The sequence below is a fragment of the Terrapene carolina genome, unplaced genomic scaffold (assembly GCF_002925995.2).
Source record: "Terrapene carolina triunguis isolate 2854851 unplaced genomic scaffold, T_m_triunguis-2.0 Scaffold120, whole genome shotgun sequence".
Taxonomy (NCBI): Eukaryota; Metazoa; Chordata; order Testudines; family Emydidae; genus Terrapene; species Terrapene triunguis.
Genome location: NW_020664471.1, coordinates 12,194,113 through 12,217,257, shown reverse-complemented (window position 1 = coordinate 12,217,257; position 23,145 = coordinate 12,194,113). Strand labels below are relative to the sequence as shown.

General features: G+C 41.4%; 1 protein-coding gene across 1 annotated transcript in view; it reads left to right on the top strand.

The window, feature by feature from the left end:
- The window catches only part of ERLEC1 (endoplasmic reticulum lectin 1), a 24,463-nt gene extending 15,182 nt beyond the window's left edge, over positions 1-9,281 (top strand). Inside the window, exons 8-14 of the mRNA XM_026652547.2 lie at positions 177-306; positions 767-928; positions 2,113-2,172; positions 4,641-4,765; positions 5,954-6,031; positions 6,139-6,214; positions 9,131-9,281. Of these exons, the coding sequence (XP_026508332.1) occupies positions 177-306; positions 767-928; positions 2,113-2,172; positions 4,641-4,765; positions 5,954-6,031; positions 6,139-6,214; positions 9,131-9,202 (703 nt within the window). The 3' untranslated portion in view covers positions 9,203-9,281. The remainder of the gene's footprint in view (positions 1-176; positions 307-766; positions 929-2,112; positions 2,173-4,640; positions 4,766-5,953; positions 6,032-6,138; positions 6,215-9,130) is intronic.
- Positions 9,282-23,145: the final 13,864 nt, after the last annotated feature.

The following is a 23,145-nucleotide window of genomic DNA, read 5'->3' as shown; positions in this document are numbered from 1 at the left end:
AAAAAAAAAAAAAAATCCTGATCTGACACATTGCATGCAAAGTTTAACCCTGGAGTGTTAATATATTAGTTTTTTTTAAACTGAGAACAAATGTGTGTGTGCTGGCATACCTTTATGTATAGTGGGAATAAGTGTTACAAGAAAACAGGTGATGTATCTATAACTTGTTTGGACAGGTTCAGGGCTTCTCCTGTGAATGACATATTTTGCCAGTCACTGCCAGGATCCCCACTTAAACCCCATAATCTGGAACAGCTGGAGCAACAACAAGAAATGCTGAAGATGCCTTTTAGAAGGGTTAAGGAGGTAGGAGTTTTGTAATTTTAAACTGGAAAATATAGCTTTTTAATTTTCCTTATTACAGTACTTGTAACCTTAAATTTACAGCAACTGTTTATATCCCTGATTGTCACTTTGCACAATTATATTGATCTTTCAAGTAGCCTGTGGCAAACCAGCGGGAATTGTCAATAGCTGCAGTCATATTAAAAAAAAAAAAATCTCTAGGTTAAAGTTAGGGCTACTAGTCTATAACCCCCAAATCTCCTATTACTTTTTTGATCTTTTCTGTTCATTCAGCTATTCTTAGATGCAAGTGTTTAATGCACAAAGCAGTGAAATAAATGGCTGACCTATTAAGTTCTTGCACATTTATCAGCTGCTTGTCTCATTTATATTTATTCTAATACTAGTTACTTTCTAACATGCAGTTATGTGTTTAGTAGAGGATATGTGGACTCTAAATATGTCTGAATTTTAATTTCAGGAAGAAATACATTCAACAAAAGAAGAGAAATTTTCCTCCATTCATAAGCCAGTTGCTGTTGGATCCCAACAGTTGCTAACTGTTGGAACAACACACATCTCCAAATTGACTGATGACCAACTCATAAAGGAGTTTCTTAGTGGTTCTTACTGCTTCCATGGGGTGAGAAATAAACTGTATACAATTGCATTTATTAAATCCATATTTGTTTCACGTTTCAATTCTCCTTTGTGGACTTGATTAGCTGAAAAATTTCTGTTAACTCAGACCTGCTGTGTTTCTCACATCAGTGTTTTCTCACAGTAATTTGCCAGTTACTAGAGCTTGACCTGAAGATTTTATCTTCACTAAATTCAAAAGCTAACTTAATTTTTCGTTTTTGTTATTTCCAGTTTGAAACTCTAGTAGAGTAATTCTACCAAATGTGATACTTCTGTAAGATGAACTGAAAGACTATGTTGTGTCTGAGAAGATGATAGGTTTATTCTTTGAAGATTACAATGAAAGTCATTTCATATCTTTCAAGTGGCTACCCAGAATGCCCTCTTCAGAAGTGACATTTCCCACCTCTGACCCTCAGAAAGGTTTCTGAACAGACCATAGTCTTTTTGTCTTGCTCATCCACTTGGATCAAAATATAAAATTAAATGCTGTACTTAATAAGAATTTGTCCACCTTCTGAAAGCCACAGTTTTGTACTGATTTGTTAAATGTTTTAATGGTGTTCTTAGTTGCTAAATTATTGCTTTAACAGAATTGAAATAAGAAATCTTTATAGAAAGTGGAACAAGAGTCTTCAGTAATCTTACTAAAGGATCCCTTTAGCATTTTAGATTAAGTCCAAATGAAGTTCAGTCTTCTGTAATGAAGCATGGATGGTGAGATAAGTGAGTGGAATGTATTAAGGAGGGAAGTCTTAAACACTGCTTTTGGAGAATTAAATGTGTTAGAGATTGGAAGGAAAGGTAGGAATGTGAAAGCTGAGAGAGAACTTTCTCTCTTTTGATTCTCCCTCATAAAATAGGAAATAATGGATAGCCGAGATTGGAAAAGAGGGCAGGAAGACAAAGAAATTGGGAGGGTAGGTAGCAAAGAGAGGGAGTCTGTGACTACTGCTATGTCTGAAAGAGGAGGAAATACAAAAGAGGTTCAGGAAAAAGACCGAAGGAACACATTGTATTGGGTACTTACAACTTTCCAGGAGTTCATACGTAGATGCTGTCGTTGGTGGCAAATCTATATAAAGCAATGATGCTCCATATTACACAGTTATGAAGCTACAATAGAATAGATGAGAAAAGAATGTATTTCACATTATTTGAACTCTATTCCCATTTCTTTTTCAGGGTGTTGGTTGGTGGAAGTATGAATTCTGCTATGGCAAATATGTACATCAGTATCATGAGGTATGTTAAATAGCAGTTGCAGTCTTCTGCCACTAGATGGCCAACAGTTGCTTTTATGAATGTGCTCATGAGCTGGGGCAATAGAAATCCACTGGTAAAGAAACTGAAGGTTGCATGTTCCTGCAGACTTTGCTCCATTCCCTACTATTTAACTGTCAATAGAAGTGATGTTGTGATAGGTGCCTTAGAATAAGGGAAAATAGTCCTTCTGATTCGAAGGTTGGCTTTGCAGTATCAATTGATGTATTTTTGTCTTGCAGACTTAAATTGAAATTAATTTAAGTATACAAACTTGGAAGTATAATGAGTGTTAATGCCAAAATTAACCATTTAATTACTGGTCATAATACCAGAAATGTCAAGCTAATATGCTCCTCCATTGTACCTGTCACATGATCCATTTACATGAATGGACAGACTATAGGAATAAAGCTATAGGCTTAACATACTCTTATTTTGACTACCTAACTCAGATGGTTTTACTATTTTCCCACCTCCTTATTAGTGTCAAAAATATTAGACTCCTTTGGTATGTCTTATAGGATTTTCAGTGTTTTTCTATAAAACTGGGTTCACCCCACACTTATGCTTTAAATTTGTAAATGGCAAGAGTGTAGGTGCAGGGATTACATGCTGTTTCAGGAGCATTAACTTATGTGCAGATGTCCACCACGCACAGGGGGTGTAGTATGTCACTTGATACTGACTCCTCCCTCTTTTAACCAGGGAAGCCCTTCTGCTGGGGGAGGGAAGAGCACTATTCCCTTATGTCCCTTCCCCTCCCCTGAACTGAGTCCGCATCAGTCATGAAAACAGAGGGGATCATTTTGTCCTAAATGTTTGTACAGATCTTTTTTTTTTTTTTTTTTGAAAGTGACAATATTTTTGAGATGATGTGCGTCCAAGCAGAATTCTTTTCTCTTTTGTCCCCAGTTCACTTGTCAAAGCAGATGTTTCACTGTTCAGTCCTGCTTGATCTCACATTGCTAAAATCAGCTTGTAAAATCAGCTACTGTGTCTGGGTTTTAGGAAAAGAACTAATTTTACAAGCTGTGCAGCGTGGTTTCCTTGTATTTCTTAGCTCTGGTTGGAGTCCTTCGTGTTCATTCTCATCATCTTCTCTAGTAGTAATGGAACCTAGATGACTGCCATTTAAGATGCTTTCTAGTATCAGCATACATTTTGGGCCAATGTATAGGGCCACCCAGAGGATTCAGGGGGGCCTGGGGCAAAGCAATTTTGGGGGCCCCTTCCATTAAAAAAAAGTTGCAATATTATAGATTATATTATATTCTCGTGGGGGCCCCTGTGGGGCCCAGAGCCTGGGGCAAATTGCCCCACTTGCCCCCGCCCCCTCCGGGCGGCCCTGCCAATGTATAAGAAATATAATCTCTACCTGAGCTATTTGCTATGGGTTTTTTGGGGAGAGAGAGTCCAGGAGAAATGTGGCAATAAGTATGGCAAATCTGACCAAGAGAGGAATTTAGCCTCTAATTTACAAACAAGCTATAGGAAATGTTCTTTTCACCATATCCCCATTCTATATAACAATATATAAAAAACTTTTTAGGTTTTGTCTACACAAACAGTTTCTGGCAAGCTTGGGTGTGATTCTGCTGCACACTAACTGTCCATACGGAGCCTGCTGATGCGCATTAAGAGTTCAGTAGTGCACTTTGATCTAGTCCCGTTTCAAAGCGAACTAGGCTATGTCTACACTTAAAATGCTACAGCTATGTTGCTGTTGCACCTCAGTGTAGACTCTTATTACAATGGAGTTCTCCTATTGCTCTGGTAAATCAATCTCCCTAAACAGTAGAAGGTAGCTCAACAGAAGAATTCTTCCATCAATCTAGCACTTTCTACATGGATACTTAGGTCGGATTTTTCATACCCCTGAGCAAAGTAGCTGGGTCAATTTAATTTTCTAGTGTAGACTAGCCCCTAGATCAAAACTCACTAACTGTTAATGCATCTCAGCAGGGTCCATGTGGACAGTAGCATACAGCAGGCTAATGTGGGGTAGATTCTCAGCCTAGCTTGCCATGAACTAAATGTTTGTGTAGCACAAGCCCATAGGCTATGTATTTTAACTAGGCAAAACTCCTGACTTCAGTGGGAGAAATTTTATGTCAAGCTGGCACAATTTCAGTTTATGCAATGAAATGCAGGCACTGCCATTAATCCACATCAGAAGTGGTCAAAACTGAAAGTCTCTTGCTATAGGACAACTCTTCTGGCTGTTGAGGCATACTTGTAAGCTATTGTCGGTAAGTAAATGATGCTCGCATAGCTGCTCCTGATTGCAGTAACAATGTGTAGCCAACAATTAGTTGATTTAAAAAAAAAAAATCGGATTATTAAAAATTTGACTCCCTAATACTTCTTATCTTTAAAATGATCTCTCTGCAGCAAACTCATTAAACCTCATGATACAAGATTTTTATCATTGTTTGTTCTTATTTTAGGATAAGGAAAGTGGCAAAACTTCTGTAGTTGTTGGTACCTGGAGCAAAGAAGAACATATTGAATGGGCCAAGAAGAATGTTGCTAGAGCTTATCACCTCCGAGAAGATGGTATGCAGACAGTTAGGTAAGGATACAGTCAATTCAATTTTTAACTGGATAAACCTTAGATAACATGTTAAAAAAATGAGCTTGTCATTTCAGTGCAGCATGTTTGAATTGCTGTTCACAAACCATTTACATACTGAGAAACAGTTCTTAGCATGTTGGTTGAGAACATCTTACTTTCCTTTTTGAATGGCAAATGTTGCATTTTAAAAACAGAAAATTAGATTCTCATCCTCGCCCTTTAAAATAACTTACATAAATTGTGGCATTTGAACTTATAACTAGTTTGAAAACAGTTTAATTTAGTACTAAATTCATCTTGTGTAAAATTTTCAAATCATTTACATGATGTAGACACTTATGGGGTAAAATTTTCAAAAGCTTTAGCTTCATGTTGCTATTGCCTTTAAGGTTTTCACTGAGGTTGTGTTCTGTGGCACATATAATTTGTTTTAATTTGATGGGGAAAGTTTTGTAAATCTTTCTTTGGATGAATTGCCTCATGAAAATTATAATAAAGTTGTAAAGTTAATATTTCTCATATTGAGTGCTTGGACCCAGTAGTGATTAGAGCAATCAAGTCCCCTCCACCAGAACCACTGGTTATGTCATCTGAGTGCTAGAATTGGTTTCATATTTACTGCTGCAGAGGAAGGGAAAGGGTGAGGCTTAAAGCTGTAGGCTAAGGGCTTGTCTGCATGACCCCACAGTTTGGACTATGCATACGTGCTAATGCAAACCTAGGTATCTTACTTTGCACCAGCAGCATCCACCCAGGGAACTTACAGCACAGCAGGCTACTGCACACTGCAGTTCACACCCCAATTGTCCAAACTGCAGGGCCATGTAAATTATAGTCTAATCAATACAATAAACTATCAGAGTATGTTGAATAAGACACTCATTTAACTTAAAATACAAAAGAAGCTATTTATAATTCAACATCTGTCTCTTGGGTGTGATGCAAGGAGAATAGTATTGTTAATCAGTCCTATCTGCTTCCATAGAAGTAGACAAATTAAATGTAACTTGTCAGTGTTTTCTTCCCTTTTTCTATTTCCTCGTGTAGATTTAAGTTTCTTGCATTTGAGGGGGCGGGAGTGTTTGAAAGGTCTGATTACTCAACTCACAGCTTGCTTTCGGCATTTAAGGTGATAATGTTGTCTGAGTGTTCAAATTCTTGTCTAATTTCAAACCTTTCTGGCAGAGTGGTATCTCATTTTTATGGAAATGGAGATGTTTGTGACTTAACTGACAAGCCAAGGCAGGTGACTGTGAAATTGAAGTAAGTTACACTCTAAGTAAACCATCTAGACATACGCTTTGTCTCTTCACCCACTACTAAAGTTCTGTGGTTTTTAGAATACTTACTCAAATCATTCCTATTTTTAGGTGTAAAGAATCTGATTCCCCTCATGCAGTAACAGTATACATGCTGGAGCCTCACTCCTGTCAATACATTCTCGGGGTATGTAAATATATATGCTTGAATTCACTCAGCCCACAGTCCCTTTCTAGCTAATAGGATTTCTCAAGGTGCAGGACTTCAGTTAGAGAAGTTATGCATATTCAGTTTTGACACGGCCTTTTTAACTTGCATCTGCCAGAGATTTAAAGCTACACTAAACAGATTTTTACTTAACAAACCAGAGTTTCTGCTGCATAGGTTGATGACTCCACCACTACCTCTGGAAGCACTGCAGAAATTTGTGCTTTTTGTTCCTTGTTGCTTTTGTAGCATTAGTGATGTAGTCAACCATTGCAGGTGAAACATAGAACCCTAATTTATGTGATAGTTGGTAAGCACAGGACCAGATTTTCAGATATTTGGGGGAAAAAAATGTATTTGTAAAGGTGGTGTCTGCACATAATAGCTTGAGCTCTTAAATTGATCTTATTTTAATGCATTGTAGGTAACCTTCAATAAAGCATTCAGAAGAAAATTTAAAATAGTTCTAAATCATAAACATATTAAGCCTGGAAAAAACTACATCTCAGATACTTTTTCATTTGCTGTGTGAGCCATTCAGCATATTATTAAGCTAGTCAGATTTTAATACTTCCAACCTCTAAATAAAAACTGATTCGATCAGAGCCCTGACAAATATGGCTCAATATTGTTTTTCTGAAAATACCAGTTGAATGAGTACATTCTTTGGTATGAGGGAAGATAGCCTAAAGTTAGAGATGGAGATCTAGTTCCCTTAGGACATTTTAAATGTATCCCTATATAGTTGAATTCCATCTCATAAAAAAAATTCTAACAGAGTACAAGAGTTGATGCTCAAATTATTACATAAAATAAAAATTAAATTACAATAACTCAGTCATCTAGAATTTTCTCTAAAGTAATCTATTTTTAAGCAATTGTAACAAATCTCAATTTCTTAATGAACTGGAAATAACCTCTTTCAGTATCTGGACAGACTACTGTGGTGCATTGTCTATGCCCAGCTAGACTGCATGAATGCTCCCAGAGCCACTCCTGAATCACACAGAGAAAGGCACTAGCCAAATGCCCTCAGCTCCCAGCCTTGTACTTCAGGAATATACCATCTTGCACTGCTCAAGCTGAGCAGTGCAAATTTATTAATTGGTTCACCACTTCATCAATGGAAAGTGAATACACACCAGCCTTTATAAACCTGAGCAAGCACCCTTACCAAACACTTCAGGCAAACTCACTGGTAACGATAAACAGTTAAACAAATTTATTGACTACAAAAGATAGATTAAGTGATAGGCAAAAAGTCAGAGTTAGTTACCATAATAAAATATAAGCACGCAGTCTAAACTCTTAACTCTATTAGACTGGGCAACATCTAGATCAGGGGAGGCAACCTATGGCGTGCGTGCCAAAGGCGGCACGCGAGCTGATTTTCAGTGGCACTCACACTGCCCGGGTCTTGGCCACCGGTCTGGGGGGTTCTGCATCTTCATTTAAAATTAAATTAAGCTTCTTAAACATTTTAAAAACCTTATTTACTTTACATACAACAATAGTTTAGTTATATATTATAGACTTCTAGAAAGAGACCTTCTAAAAACATTAAAATGTATTACTGGCACGCGAAACCTTAAATCAGAGTGAATAAATGAAGACTCAGCACACCACTTCTGAAAGGTTGCCGACCCCTGATCTAGATTAAGCAGTTTTTCTCACCCCTCTGGATATTGCAGTCCTTAATATACAGATTTGTCCCTTAAACCTGGCCAGTCTCCCCTGTCTTCAGTCTTCTGAGTGTCTTTGTTGGGGCAGGAGAAAGGCCAAGCATAGGGCCCTGTGTTTTGTTTTATATCCTCAGTCCCATGTGCTTGGAGAACACAAGTCCAGGCATGTCTCATGGGCATTGCTGAGTCCCCAGGCAAGGTTGAGCAATTCGCTTGGTACGGCCTCATGCAGGTGAGTCATTGAATTGTAGCTCCTCTGCTGGACAATGGCTGGTAATGTCTGTTCAGCAGCACCCACCTGGGTGTTGGTTACCTCCCTTGTCATTGTCTCTGGAGAGCTAGTATCTGGGCACCTCCCAAACCCACAGCATATTTTAGTGACGACCATACAACACAATTCTTATAACTTCATATGCATTAATGATATACATATTTAGATAGAAAACATGACTTTCAGCAGATCATAGCCTTTCCCCTGATACCTCACATAGCATGCTTTTATATGCAATATCACAATTATATATAAATGAGGAATGTGGGGATTATAGGATGCTCCCCCAAGGTATAGAATGTCTCACAAACTTGCCCTGTGTTTCTCAAGAGAAGGGAGGGTGTGTTATGGTAGTTGCCTGTAACTGTGTTCAGACCTGCATAGATCACCACTTGAGCTGTGAACTAAAAGTACTAAAGCTTTTTAGAACCTTCTGATCCCAGAGTGGAATACTTTGCAGTCTAGATGTGTCAAATGTGGGGTCAGGTGCTATTTGCTGAGGAGAAACATAGAAATTTGCTGTTACCAGATCTCGTACCAAGCCATCACCCTCTCTTTAGCCAACTCTTTAACTCACTCACAAGTTAGTAAGTAACTTTCAAAAAATTCCTACCAGTGGATTTCAGTGTGTTCTGTCTTACATTCTTTAAGGCATACTCCTTTTGTAAACTCTTGAACTGAATACATAATTGGCGCTAAGCGAATAGTGGTCCCTTTGTCAGTCTGTATTTGTTTTGGGAGAGTAAGGCTACTTTGATTTCATTATTGTAAATAAAGAACTGTGCACTTACAGATTTCACAAATACAAATAACTATCCCAAAAAGTTACAAAAACAGTGATGCCCAAATTACTTTCTTATGCATTTTCTTTTGTAAACAATTGACAACATTGTGTTTCAAAGTACCTAACATTTGGTGGGTTTTTTGATTATTTTTGTCCAGGTGGAATCTCCAGTCATCTGCAAGATCTTGGATACAGCAGATGAAAATGGGCTCCTTTCAGTGCCCAATTGAAAGAACAATACAGTCTATGAATCAGATTCATAGAAAGCCAAGAGATACTCGCCAGCCAACCTTGCCAGCAGAAAAATATATATATTAGGAGGGACTCATGAACCACTTTGTGTATATCTATGTGTATATAAGAGATTGATAAACTTTTCAAGATTAAAATATTGTCTTGCACCTTTAATTTTAACTGAGTATTGAAAGTTCTACATAGATGTTGGCTTACACCTTACAGAGGAAGATGTCCTACATCAACTTTTATTTAAAAAAAAACAAAAAACCCTCAAATGAGCAAGGTCCCACTCCAACTAAAGAGTTCAGCAGTTGACCTTTAAAGAGAAGAGACTAAAAACTGGCATCTTGCCTCAGGGCTTCTACAGCCTCTAATAACTTGTCCTGTTGTAATGTGAAAAGGCAAAATACAAGTTTAGCACCTATGTTGCCTCAGTTTTTAATAGTTGAACTGCATTTTTATCATGGTCCTCTTCCATGTTATCTTTTCCTCCAACTTTTATGCCAGCCTTCATTAATTTTTTCGGCCTGGGCTGCCTTCCAGGATCTGTTTCTATCTTTGCAGCTGTCTATTGCACAGCATTTCTGCTGAGGTGGGTAAGTATTATTCCCCATTTTACATATGAGGAAACTGAGCGACCACAATTGAGAGGTCCGGAGACATAGCAAGTCTGTGACAAATCACTAAACAGAACATAGCCTTCTAATCTCTGATTGTATGAGTTTAAACTGTGGTTAATACTCCTCTCCTGGTCATCATTCCGTTACATATGGGGACTTTAAGGATTATCATTGCACTAACCTTTCTTACTGAAGGATACAAAATGGCAGCCACGTCATTTGTTCCTGTCATTCCTAAAGCATCATTTAGACCTTTGGAGGGTCACCTGAATTGTTAAAGTGAGTGGCAACTTCATATTAATGTTGAATTATGAATTTCTAGAAATAAATTGAAATAGTGGCTTTGGAGTATTTAGCCTAACTTAGAATTAGGTATTGTGACAAAGTTCCTCCTCTATCTTGGTGGGTCCTGCGCTTATTGGCGGATTTTCTTGCCTCAGAGATTCACCATGTGGGTTGGGGAACAGCCCAGAGACCTTCCCCTCTGGAAGAACCCACAGTCCAGGTCAATTGGGAGGTTTGGGTGGGAACCCGGGCCCGCCCTCTACTCCGGGTTCCAGCCCAGGGCCCTGTGGACTGCAGCTGTCTATAGTGCCTCCTGTAACAGCTGCATGACAGCTACAACTCCCTGGGCTACTTCCCCATGGTCTCCTCCAAACACCTTCCTTATTCTCACCACAGGACCTTCCTCCTGGTGTCTGATAACGCTTGTGCTCCTCAGTCCTCCAGCAGCACACCCTCTCACTCTCAGCTCCTTGCACCTCTTGCTCCCAGCTCCTCACACTTGCACTACAAACTGTAAGTGAGCTCCTTTTAAAACCTGTGCCCTGATTAGCCTGCCTTAATTGATTCTAGCAGCTTCTTCTTAATTGGCTCCAGGTGTCCTAATTAGCCTGCCTGCCTTAACTGGTTCTAGCAGGTTCCTGATTACTCTAGTGCAGCCCCTGCTCTGGTCACTCAGGGAACAGAAAACTACTCATCCAGTGACCAGTATATTTGCCCTCTACCAGACTCCTGTACCCCACTGGTCTGGGTCTGTCACAGTATCTAACATTGTTATGACTGAACTGCTGACTTTCATAGAAACGTAGGACTGGAAGGAACTTCAGTAGGTCATCTAGTTTAGTCCCATATACTGAGACAGGACTAAGTAGGCCATCCCTGACCAATGTTAGTCTAACCTGTTCTTAAACCTCCCATCACAGAAATTCCACAACCTCCCTAGGTAATTTGTTCCAGTGCTTAACTACCCTTACACTTAGGACGTTTTTGCTAATGTCTGAACGAAATCTCCCTTGTTGCAATTTAGGCCCATTACTTCTTGTCCTGTCCTCAATGGACAGGGAGAACAATTTATCACCCTCCTATTTATAACCTTTTATGTACTTACAGACTTACGTTCCCCCTCAATCTTCTCTTCTCCAGACTAAACAAACCCATTTTTTTCAATCTTTCCTTGTAGGTCATGTTTTCTAGACCTTGAATAAATTTTTTGCTCTCCTCTGGACTTTCTCCAATTAGTCCACATTTTTCCCAAAGTGTGGTCCCCAGAACTGGACACAGTATTCCAGTTGAGGCCTTATCAATGCTGAGTAGAGTGGAAGAATTACGTCTGGTGTCTTGCTTACAACACTTCTGCTCATACATCCCAGAATAATGTTCTCTTTTTTGCAACAGTATTACATTGTTGACACATACTTTAGTTTGAGATCTACTATAACCCTCAGTTACTTCCAATTTTGTATTTGTGCAATTGATTATTTCTTCTTAGGTGCAGGACTTTGCATTTGTCCTTATTGAACTTCATCCTTTTATTTCAGACCATGTCTCCAGTTTCTCAAGATCATTCTGATCCTGTCCTCTAAAGCACTTGCAACCCCTCCCATCTTGGTATCATCCGCAAACTTTATATTCTCTATGCCATTATCCAAATCATTTATGAAGATATTAAATAGAATAGGACCCAGGACAGATCTCTTGCAGGACCCCACTCAATATGCCCTTCACCTGTGAACTATTTTAATAACTTGCTCTGAGTATGATGTTTCCAAACAGTTGTTCACCAACCTTACAGTAGGCTTGGGTAGGCTTAGATTTCCCTAGATTGCTTTTGAGAAGGCCATGTGAGACAGTATCTAAAGTCTGACTAAAGTTAAGATATCACATCTATTGTTCTCTTTCTCCCCCCCCCCATCCACAAGGCTTGTTATCCTGTCAAAGCAGGATATTAGGTTGGTTTGACATTTGTTCTTGACAAATTCATGTTGAATATTACTTATCACCTTATCTTCTAGGTGCTTACAAATTGATTGTTTGCCCCATTATCTTTCTGAGTACTGAAGTTAAGCTGACTGGTCTATAATTCCCTGGGTTGTCCTTATTCCCCTTTTTATAGATAGGTATTATATTTGCCCTTTTTCCGTCTTCTGGGATCTCCCATCCTCCATGAGTTCTCAAGGATAACTGCTAATGCCTGAGAGATCTTTTCAGCCAGCTCCTTAAGTATTTTAGGGGCTTTGGATCAGCTAGCTTATAATAAGCTGTTTATAAAAAGCTGCTTCTTCTTTTGGGCGTTTTACTTGTAACAGATGATCTGTTTCCTGCAGGAATTAAATTTAGGTACAGGATTTAAATGAAGAATCCATAAAATAGATGGCACAGCTTGTAAGTAGCCACTCATAGTACTAGTCTGCCAAACACCCCAAGGTTAGGGGAAAGCTTAAAATATGTATACATTGCTAACAGATCACTAAAAATGAGGCATTAGAGTGAAAGGATATAGCAGATTTCCAGATTAAATCACTAGCATAGTAATTTGATACAGTTGTAAGCTTCTGAGACCTTTGAATTTATATTACTGGTAGAGGAGGGGATTAAAGTATTTTTGCAACAATGTTCATCGAAATTTGTATGCCAGTCCAAAATCTACTACTACACCTTTTAACAAGATCATGAAGAAAAAATTAAGCTGTTTTACTCATGCATTTATTGGGTGGGGAGGGAGGGAGGGAGGAAGGAGGAGCACTCCCTCTTCTGTGAGCTAGTACAATTTTGCTAGGCTGTATTAAAGTGAATTTAGTGCCTGTGGGATATGCTGTGCTGACAAAACTAGAAATGAAGTAATCCATCAGTAATAGTACATGCTTTCTAACAGTCCCCTGCCCATATGCCTCAGCATTGACAGAGACCACCTTTAGGCCTAAATGAACAATTTTGGCTCTGTGCCCATGTAGTCATTGGATCTGTAGTGAGACTGCCAACAAGTGTGCCCACACTAATTGTAGTATTTGTTGTGGACAGGTCAAAATGTATAAAATATTGCACTATAAACAAAGCATTTTCCAAACACTTTCGATGAGCCAACCCCCATTCCCCAACTGACTTTAAAATATTGTGACATAGTTAGAGCTTCTCAGTGTTGATCTTAACTGATAAAACACCCTGATCCAAAAAAGAGAAATTGGTATTTATTGGATAAACACCAGACAACACTGGCAATGGTTACTTGTATCTAAGGGCTTGTCTACACTGAGCAGTAATGTAATGGTGGTGTGACTTCTAAAGCACCTAGTGTTGCGTGTTATTTAGCCCATGTAGTGCACACAAGCAAGGTCTAAAGGTTCCTAGTGTGCTTTAGTATAATGATGGTTGAGTTGGTGTTATGTTAAAGCACACTAGGGAACATTACAGTATATAGAGAGAGCCTTGGAAAAACTCAAGATTGTTTGATATCTACATGAAACCCAAATTGCCAAAAATAAGCTCTGAAAAATTAAATTTATAAACCCAAACAAGCAGAGTCCTAGACCTAGTTAAAATAATATGCTCTAGTGTGCAAATGAGCAATTTCAGGTTTGGTTGGTTCTGAGAGACTGAGCAGAATTGACCAGCATTTCTCAATGGTTCAAACAAAGCACCCACATGCTTCTTGTTTCCTACAGATACTGTGCAAAGTGTATTTTGAGTTTATCACATGTGTTGCCCTACTGAAATTTGCCTTTCTTTTAATGCCTGATCAGTGGCACAGTACCCTGTAGTAACTAAAGCAGAACTAATGGGCAGGTTTCCTTATGGAATATCATGAGAATAACTAATTTTGCCACATCCCAGATGTCTGCAGTTTTCTAAAGATGGAAAAAGCAGTATGTGAACCTGTGTCCAGCTTAGATGTCACTTCAGTTTTGAGTCCTTTCTCTTTGTCACTGCCTTGTGCTTTGTGACCCACCTGGGATGGGTGCTGCAGACTCCCTTCTCCATGAATCGCAATGTTACTAGAGAGAAGGGTAGAAAAATAATTTCTGCCCAGATGTGAAGAGGGTTTTCGAAGTTACTTTGTGTCGTCTTCATAAAAAGTAGATGGAGTTGGTTACAAAACCCTAGCACATAAAAGCAAAAATCTTACATAGCCCACCTAATAAATATACACATTCTTGTCAAATGTAATGCAATACATATTACATCACAGCATTGTTAGAAAGCATGTACTCTTACTGATGGATTACTTCATTTCTAGTTTTGTCAGCACAGCGTATTCCACAGGCACTAAATTCACTTTAATACAGCACATCACAAATGTTGTACAAAAGCCAGGAGGCTTTTAAAAAAGGGAAACACTTGTTTTACAAGTCATCTAATAGATAGAAATTTTTTATTTTATTTTTTGCACAAACTGCTACTGTTAAAACCAGGTAGAAAAAAATCATCAAGAAATACAGTATGCCATTTAGATGAGAGATTAACCTAATCTCATAAATGGTCACAGTACCCTTTAGCTTGGTTCTTACCAGTGACTCCTACATTCATTACCTAGACGCAATTTTACTGTTACTATCCAATTCCATTCACACCCACCCACATTTGTGTATGACATCCAGAAGTAGGCACTACCCTGACCCTTGAGAAGCTGTTTTATGTCTGTCAAGGCTAATTCTCCACTCTGGCACTTCGAGTGCAGAAGGTGGCGGTCTGCACGGATTCTAAAAATTAGTACTGGCCACTCCTGGCTTGTATTAAACTCCCAAGGTTACAGCTTTTCTCTGACCTTGGATTGGTAGATGCTGCCACCACCCAAGTGCAGAACCCCTCTGAAAGCCCAGGAAGGCACATTGGGAATTCCCTCTTCTGGGGTACCCCCAAGCCCTTTCACCCCCCACTGCGGGGAAGAGCTGAGAAAGGGGGGAAAAAAAGGGGAGGGGGGAAATCAGCTGTTGCCACCAGCTAATTAAACATGTGCACAAACCTCTTAAGACACAAAAATCCAATTCTGTTCTTAACAAAGGTAAATTTTATTAATAGAAAAAAGAAAATACATCTGGGAACTCAGGCTATTGCTAGATTTCAAAGGAGCAATTACAAGGATTAAGCACCAAGATAGCTTTCTTGAGGTCCAGCCTAAAGGTTACAAGCAAAACAAAAGCACCTGGGGTTAGCACAGAGGAATCCACTCCACAAGCCATAACGAAATAAAAGGGATAAATCTAATCGTGTCTTCCTAGACATTTCCTGATCTACTTACATATCTCTGGTTTTAAATGAGTAGTTTCTAGGTATGATACCGATGATTTTTTCATAACTGGCCCAAGCTTCTTACAGCATAGCTGCTCCCTGTCCGCCTCTCCCCAGGAGAACAATAGACAGACAAAAGGGGAGTCTTTCAATTTTAAAGAGTTCTAGCCTTCCCATTGGCTCTTTTGGCCAGGTGCCCACTCACTTCCTTTTACCTATGCATAGCAGTGAGACTTTTTAACGCTTTACAGGTAGAGCAATTAGAGAACAGCTACTAAGAGGGATTTTATAGCTACTGGCTGGGTGGGTGTCCATAAACGGGAGCTTCTCCTCCTCCCCCCCTTCATTTATCACAATGTCATACCACTTTATCAGTAAACCCAGCCTCAAAGGACCCAGGAGGTTCAGCCCAGTGTAAGAGTGGCATAAAATGTGTGCAGAGGTTTATACACCTCTCCCCCTCCCTACTGCCAGTGTTGTAGAGAAAGAGGATGCCAGGCCAATCCTGGGTTACGTTTTTGGCCCCTTGTGGACAATATAGGACAATATAAATTAGATCAGTCAAATATATGTTTAGACACAAATAAGTGGCCTGATTTTTCAGAAGCACCAACAAATGCCACTGTAGGCAAAGCATACTGCAGGTACAGAGCAGGTTCCTGTTATTTAGACACCTGAGAATGTATTTAGGGGCCTAACTTTAGGCACCCAGGTTTGAAAGCTTTAGTCCATAGTAAATGCACCACCAAACAGTGCTATGTACACACAGTGGCCAGTCTCAAATGCAAGTCTGCAGATAGATGTACCTTATGTACTTCCTATTAAACTGCATACTTACTGTTCCTTAAGAATGGGTAAGTACTTTACCAAACAAATTCTGCCAACAGATGAATACACTAATTTCCCATTTGCATGTATCTCTTACATGAAGAGAATTAGATGCCAGCAATCAAGATGATTTAAAAACTCAAGTCAGTGCAGCAGTGTTAACAATGCTGTGATGTGATGTCATATGTATTGCATTACATTTGACAAGAATGTGTATATTTACTAGGTGGGCTGTGTAAGATTTTTGCTTTTATGTGCTAGGGTTTTGTAACCAATGATAGGCAAGTGCCATATCACTTAGCAACCACAACTTTTAAAAAATGAAATGGTATATATAAAATGTGACAGTAGGTCTGAGTCCCCACAAGATGAAGTCCCTGGCCTGTGGCAGTGACAGGAAGCCTTTATGGGGCAGGTGGTCGCACATTGTTGCCAAACTAATTTAGTGTAAGTGCTGCACAAAGTTGGCAGCCCCTTGTACTGCAACTCTTATATTGCACTGAGTGCCTTATATCAAGTTAGTGATTTTTTCCACATATTAAGCTAGCTGCAGACAAGGCCTTAACTTCAAGAGCTACTTGAAGATTTTTGATTCAAAACTGGTGAAAGAAACAGTTTTCTCAATGTGGCAGGTACCTCTGTGTGATAGTTGCAGTCTTCAATCACCACTAGCTGGCACTTCAGCATTTGTTTAATGGGACATTATAAAACATGGGCAAAGGACACAATTTGCAAAACGCTTTCCTACCCCACCCACACACCTTTTCCATGCTGGATCCCAGCTCAAATTAGTCAAATCAATAATTAAGTCCTGAGCCAATTCACTCCAGAGAAGAAAATAGCAAGACTTTATAAATACAACTCAAAATTAGGAGATCTCTGGCCAGCCAGAAAAGTTGACCGTGGATACATCCTGTAATATACCAAAATGCTGAAGAAATCCACTATCAAAATACAATACTAGATTTCTGTTGGTGGGGGGCTCCCTCCTTTCAACACTTGTGTTCAGCCATCCATCTTCTAGAGGGAGATCTATTCTAGACCAAACTGCTTGTTATTGAGGCAGGTGATGACCTTTCAGCACACAAGGGTGGCTGAAAATGTGGCGCACCCTGGAGCTGTGTGTAAGGTGAAAGCAGGAAACCTGTGGAGGTTTGGGAGGATGTGGGGCACTTTCCCTGAGCAGCAACTACCTAAAAATGAGACTCCCACTAAAGCCCATGCAATGGGCGGTTCAACCAGCCTAGGAGCATGTCTAGTCTGTCACACCATGAATATGTAGTCTGCAAATTCTTTGGCGTCCCTAGGCTAATGAGCTTCTGCCTACCATCGTAAACCCACATAAATACCCCAAGTTAAGGTTATCCACCCCCTATTAAATGTAACAACATGAAATAATGAACCTCTGACCTTCCTAGTAGTTGCCCACTCAGAGCTGAAACATTATCTGTGCTTCACTCATGTGAGCTGAAGGGAAAACTAAAACATTTTCTCAAATGCCACAAAAGCCTTTACCATCCATCAGTGTGAGCAGTGAGCCTTCCTGAAGGTGCAGCGCCAGCTAAAGGATCTCCTGCTCTCGTGGAATTAAACCCAGGGGACAGACAGAGGGTGCCAGAACATTCATAGATGAACTTTCAGAGTCTCCTCTAGAAGGTTTTCTTTAGGGGATCCACAGCAAAGGATGTGGATCCCATGGATCTGTAGGGAACAAAAGCCGCAGCCTCATATAGTGCCAGGGTGGCAACAGTGCAGCGATAACTATTTCACATGCACATAACAGTGTAGCTCGGGTAGGCAACCTATGGCATGCGTGCCGAAGGCAGCACACGAGCTGATTTTCAGTGGCACTCACTCTGCCCAGGTCCTGCCCACCGCTCCAGGGGGCTCTGCATTTTAATTTAATTTTAAATGAAGCTTCTTAAATATTTTGAAACCTTATTTGCTTTACATACAACAATAGTTTAGTTATATATTATAGACTTATAGAAAGAGACCTTCTAAAAAGGTTAAAATGTATCACTGGCACGTGAAACCTTAAATTAGAGTGAATAAATGAAGACTCGGCACACCACTTCTGAAAGGTTGCCGACCTCTGGTGTAGCTGCTGTTGGCTCTTCTCTCCCTGGGGGGAGGGGGGAGGGAGGGAGATAGCTCACATGCAGGGATGGAACAAGAGTTAGAGTTCCTTAACCCTGGTCTACACTACGAGTTTAGGTCGAATTTAGCAGCGTTAGGTCGATTTAACCCTGCAACCGTCCACACGACCAAACCTGTTTTGTCGACTTAAAGGGCTCTTAAAATCGATTTTTGTACTCCTTCCCGGCGAGGGGTTTAGCGCTAAAATTGACCTTGCTGGGTCGAATTTGGGGTAGTGTGGATGCAATTCGACGGTATTGGCCTCCGGGAGCTATCCCAGAGTGCTCCAGTGTGACCACTCTGGATAGCACTCTCAACTCAGATGCACTGGCCAGGTAAACAGGAAAAGCCCCAGGAACTTTTGAATTTCAGTTCTTGTTTGGCCAGCGTGGCAAGCTGATCAGCACAGGTGACCATGGAGTCATAGATTCATAGATTCTAGGACTGGAAGGGACCTTGAGAGGTCATCGAGTCCAGTCCCCTGCCCACATGGCAGGATCAAATACTGTCTAGACCATCCCTGATAGACATTTATCTAACCTACTCTTAAATATCTCCAGAGATGGAGATTCCACAACCTCCCTAGGCCATTTATTCCAGTGTTTAACCACCCTGACAGTTAGGAACTTTTTCCTAATGTCCAATCTAAACCTCCCTTGCTGCAGTTTAAGCCCATTGCTTCTTGTTCTAGCCTTAGAGGCTAAGGTGAACAAGTTTTCTCCCTCCTCCTTATGACACCCTTTTAGATACCTGAAAACTGCTATCATGTCCCCTCTCAGTCTTCTCTTTTCCAAACTAAACAAACCCAATTCTTTCAGCCTTCCTTCATAGGTCATGTTCTCAAGACCTTTAATCATTCTTGTTGCTCTTCTCTGGACCCTGTCCAATTTCTCCACATCTTTCTTGAAATGCGGTGCCCAGAACTGGACACAATACTCCAGCTGAGGCCTAACCAGAGCAGAGTAGAGCGGAAGAATGACTTCTCGTGTCTTGCTCACAACACACTTGTTAATACATCCCAGAATCATGTTTGCTTTTTTTGCAACAGCATCACACTGTTGACTCATATTTAGCTTGTGGTCCACTATAACCCCTAGATCCCTTTCTGCCGTACTCCTTCCTAGACAATCTCTTCCCATTCTGTATGTGTGAAACTGATTTTTTCTTCCTAAGTGGAGCACTTTGCATTTGTCTTTGTTAAACTTCATCCTGTTTAACTCAGACCATTTCTCCAATTTGTCCAGATCATTTTGAATTATGACCCTGTCCTCCAAAGCAGTTGCAATCCCTCCCAGTTTGGTATCATCCGCAAACTTAATAAGCATACTTTCTATGCCAATATCTAAGTCATTAATGAAGATATTGAACTGAGCCGGTCCCAAAACAGACCCCTGCAGAACCCCACTTGTTATGCCTTTCCAGCAGGATTGGGAACCATTAATAACAACTCTCTGAGTACGGTTATCCAGCCATTTATGCACCCACCTTATAGTAGTCCCATCTAAATTGTATTTGCCTAGTTTATCGATAAGAATATCATGCGAGATCGTATCAAATGCCTTACTAAAGTCTAGGTATACCACATCCACAGCTTCTCCCTTATCCACAAGACTCGTTATCCTATCAAAGAAAGCTATCAGATTGGTTTGACACCATTTGTTCTTTACAAATCCATGCTGGCTATTCCCTATCACCTTACCACCTTCCAAGTGTTTGCAGATGATTTCCTTAATTACTTGCTGTGACGAATTGAGACTGTTCTTACTGTGGTCTGTGAATGCTGACAGGGGAGTGTGGCTGGGATGGTCTACATTGGGGGATGGGAGACTGACTGAAAATACCTGAGCCTGTAACATGAGAACCCAGGAGGGGGCTGGGGCGAGGTGACACCTTTGCCCAGGAAACTGAACAAAGGCTGTGGGAGGGGTCGCTGAAGGCAGAGTCTCAGAAGCTGGCTAGTGACCTTGGCTGGAAGGCAGACAGGGCTCTGATCCCCTAAGGGGGCTAGGGTGCCCGGGGACCCCAAGATGAACCTAACTGAGGGGGTCCTGTTGTCTGCGCCTGTTAGACCTGTCTTGGACTGCATTCCTGTCGTCTAAATAAACCTTCTGCTTTACTGGCTGGCTGAGAGTCATGGTGAATCGCAGGACGCCGGGGGTGCAGGGCCCTGAGTCCCCCCATACTCCGTGACACTTGCTCCATTATCTTCCCTGGCACAGAAGTTAAACTAACTGGTCTGTAGTTTCCTGGGTTGTTTTTATTTCCCTTTTTATAGATGGGCACTATATTTGCCCTTTTCCAGTCTTCTGGAATCTCTCCCGTCTCCCATGATTTTCCAAAGATAATAGCTAGAGGCTCAGATACCTCCTCTAATAGCTCCTTGAGTCCCAGAATCGCAAAAGAGCTCCAGCATGGACCGAACAGGAGGTACTGGATCTGATTGCTGTATAGGGAGAAGAATCCATGCAGGCAGAACTCCGGTCCAAAAGACGAAATGACAATATATTTGCCAAAAATCTCCAAGGGCATGATGGGCAGAGGCTACAACAGGGACACACAGCAGTGCCGCGTGAAAGTTAAGGAGCTGAGGCAAGCCTACCAAAAAACAAAGAATGCAAACGGTCGCTCCGGGTCAGAGCCCCATACATGCCAGTTCTATGATGAGCTGCATGCAATTCTGGGGGTGGCCCCTACCACTACCCCACCACTGTCTGTGGACACCTGCAAGGGGGGAGTCTCACGCAACAGGGATGAGGAGTTTGAAGATGAGGAAGATGAAGAGGAGGAGAAGGTTGAGGGTAGCGCACAGCAGGCAAGCGAAGAATCCCTTCTCCCCAGCAGCCAGGAACTGTTCATCACCCTGGAGCCAATACCCTCCCAACTCTCCCAAAGCGGGCTCCCGGACCAGGAAGCCGGAGAAGGCACCTCTGGTGAGTGTACCTTTGTAAATATAATACAAGGTTTAAAAGCAAGCGTGTTTAATGATTAATTTACCACACCAAGCCAGTAGCAAGTAGTCTGGAATCATTGCAGAACAAAACCTTGCAGCGAATGGGCCCGGGCTCTTTGGCTGTTTGCCTTTGGCCGAAAATAAATCATCCCCGCTGTTAGCCATGCGGTGGGGGGAGGCCCATTCATGGCTGACCGGGATCTTCCCTGATACTAGCCATGCGGTTGGGGGGGGAGGGTTAAAACGATCATCCCAGAGAATTGAGGGGGGGGGTTGGATTGTGCTGCACATTCACCCTAAAACCGCAGCCCCTCCTTTTAAATGGCCAACCCAACGGGCTTTGCTTGGTATGGGAAAGGAGGGTGCAGCTGTTTGAAACTGTTCCCACATGTTATGAAGGTTGAAGAAGTCGAAACCCTTTGCCTTACCATGGCTGCCTGCAAGCCGAATTCTGTTGCCCAGCCAAGCGTGTGTGATGTCTCACACCAAACCGGCAGGCACTCAATATAAGAGGCAAAATGTGACTTTGTAGCAAAAGCACATATGCTATGTAATAAGAATAGGAGTACTTGTGGCACCTTAGAGACTAACAAATTTATTAGAGCATAAGCTTTCGTGGGCTACAGCCCACTTCTTCGGATGTAGCCCACAAAAGCTTATGGTCTAATAAATTTGTTAGTCTCTAAGGTGCCACAAGTACTCCTGTTCTTTTTGCGGATACAGACTAACACGGCTGCTACTCTGAAACCTGTGCTATGTAATGTGAATCACTTGATTCAGTGTGAAATAGTCTTCCCTTTGTTCTCTAAAATGTATCTTTTTAAATACTACTCTCCCTTTTTTTCCTCCCGCAGCTCCAAATGTTTCTACTCTCTCCCTATCATCTCCGTCCCAGAGGCTAGCACAGATTAGAAGGCAAAAAAAAATGCACTTGCGACGAGATGTTCTCAGAACTCATGCAGTCCTCTTGCACTGAAAGAGCTCAGCAGAATGTGTGGAGGCAAACAATGGCAGAGTCCAGGAAAGCATTAAATGAACGCGATGAGAGGAGGGAGGAACACGCTGAGAGGAGGCAGGATGCAATGCTGAGTCTAATGGGGGAGGAAACTGACATGCTCAGGTGTCTGGTGGAGCTGCAGGAAAGGCAGCAGGAGCTGCAGCCCCTGTATAACCACCTGCCCTCCTCCCCACGTTCCATATCCTCCTCACCCAGACACCCAAGAACCCGGGGGGGAGGGGAGGCTACGGGCACCCAGCCACTCCACCCCAGAGGATTGCCCAAGCAACAGAAGGCTGGCATTCAATAAGTTTTGAACTGTAGTGTGGCCTTGTCCTTCCCTCCTCCCCTCATCCACCACCCGACCCAGTGCTTCCCTCCTCACCCACCCGTCCCGGGCTACCTTGCGAGTTTTCCCCCTATTTGTGTGATGAATTAATAAAGAATGCATGATTTTGAAACAATAATGACTTTATTGCCTCTGAAAGCGGTGATCAAAGGGGCGAGGTTGGTTGGCTTACAGGGAAGTAGAGTCAACGAAGGGGGCGGGTTTTCATCAAGGAGAAACAACAAGAATTGTCACACCGTAGCCTGGCCAGTCATGAAACTGGTTTTCAAAGCTTCTCTGATGCGCAGGGTGCCCAGCTGTGCTCTTCTAATTGTCCTGGTGTCTGGCTGTGCGTAATCGGCCACCAGGCAATTTGCCTCAACCTCCCGCCCCTCCATAAACATCTTCCCCTTACTCTCACAGATATTGTGGAGCACACAGCAAGCAGCAATACCAATGGGAATATTGGTTTCGCTGACGTCTAACCTAGTCAGTAAACTGCACCAGCGAGCTTTTAAACGTCCAAATGCACATTCTACCATCATTCTGCACTTGCTCGGCCTATAGTT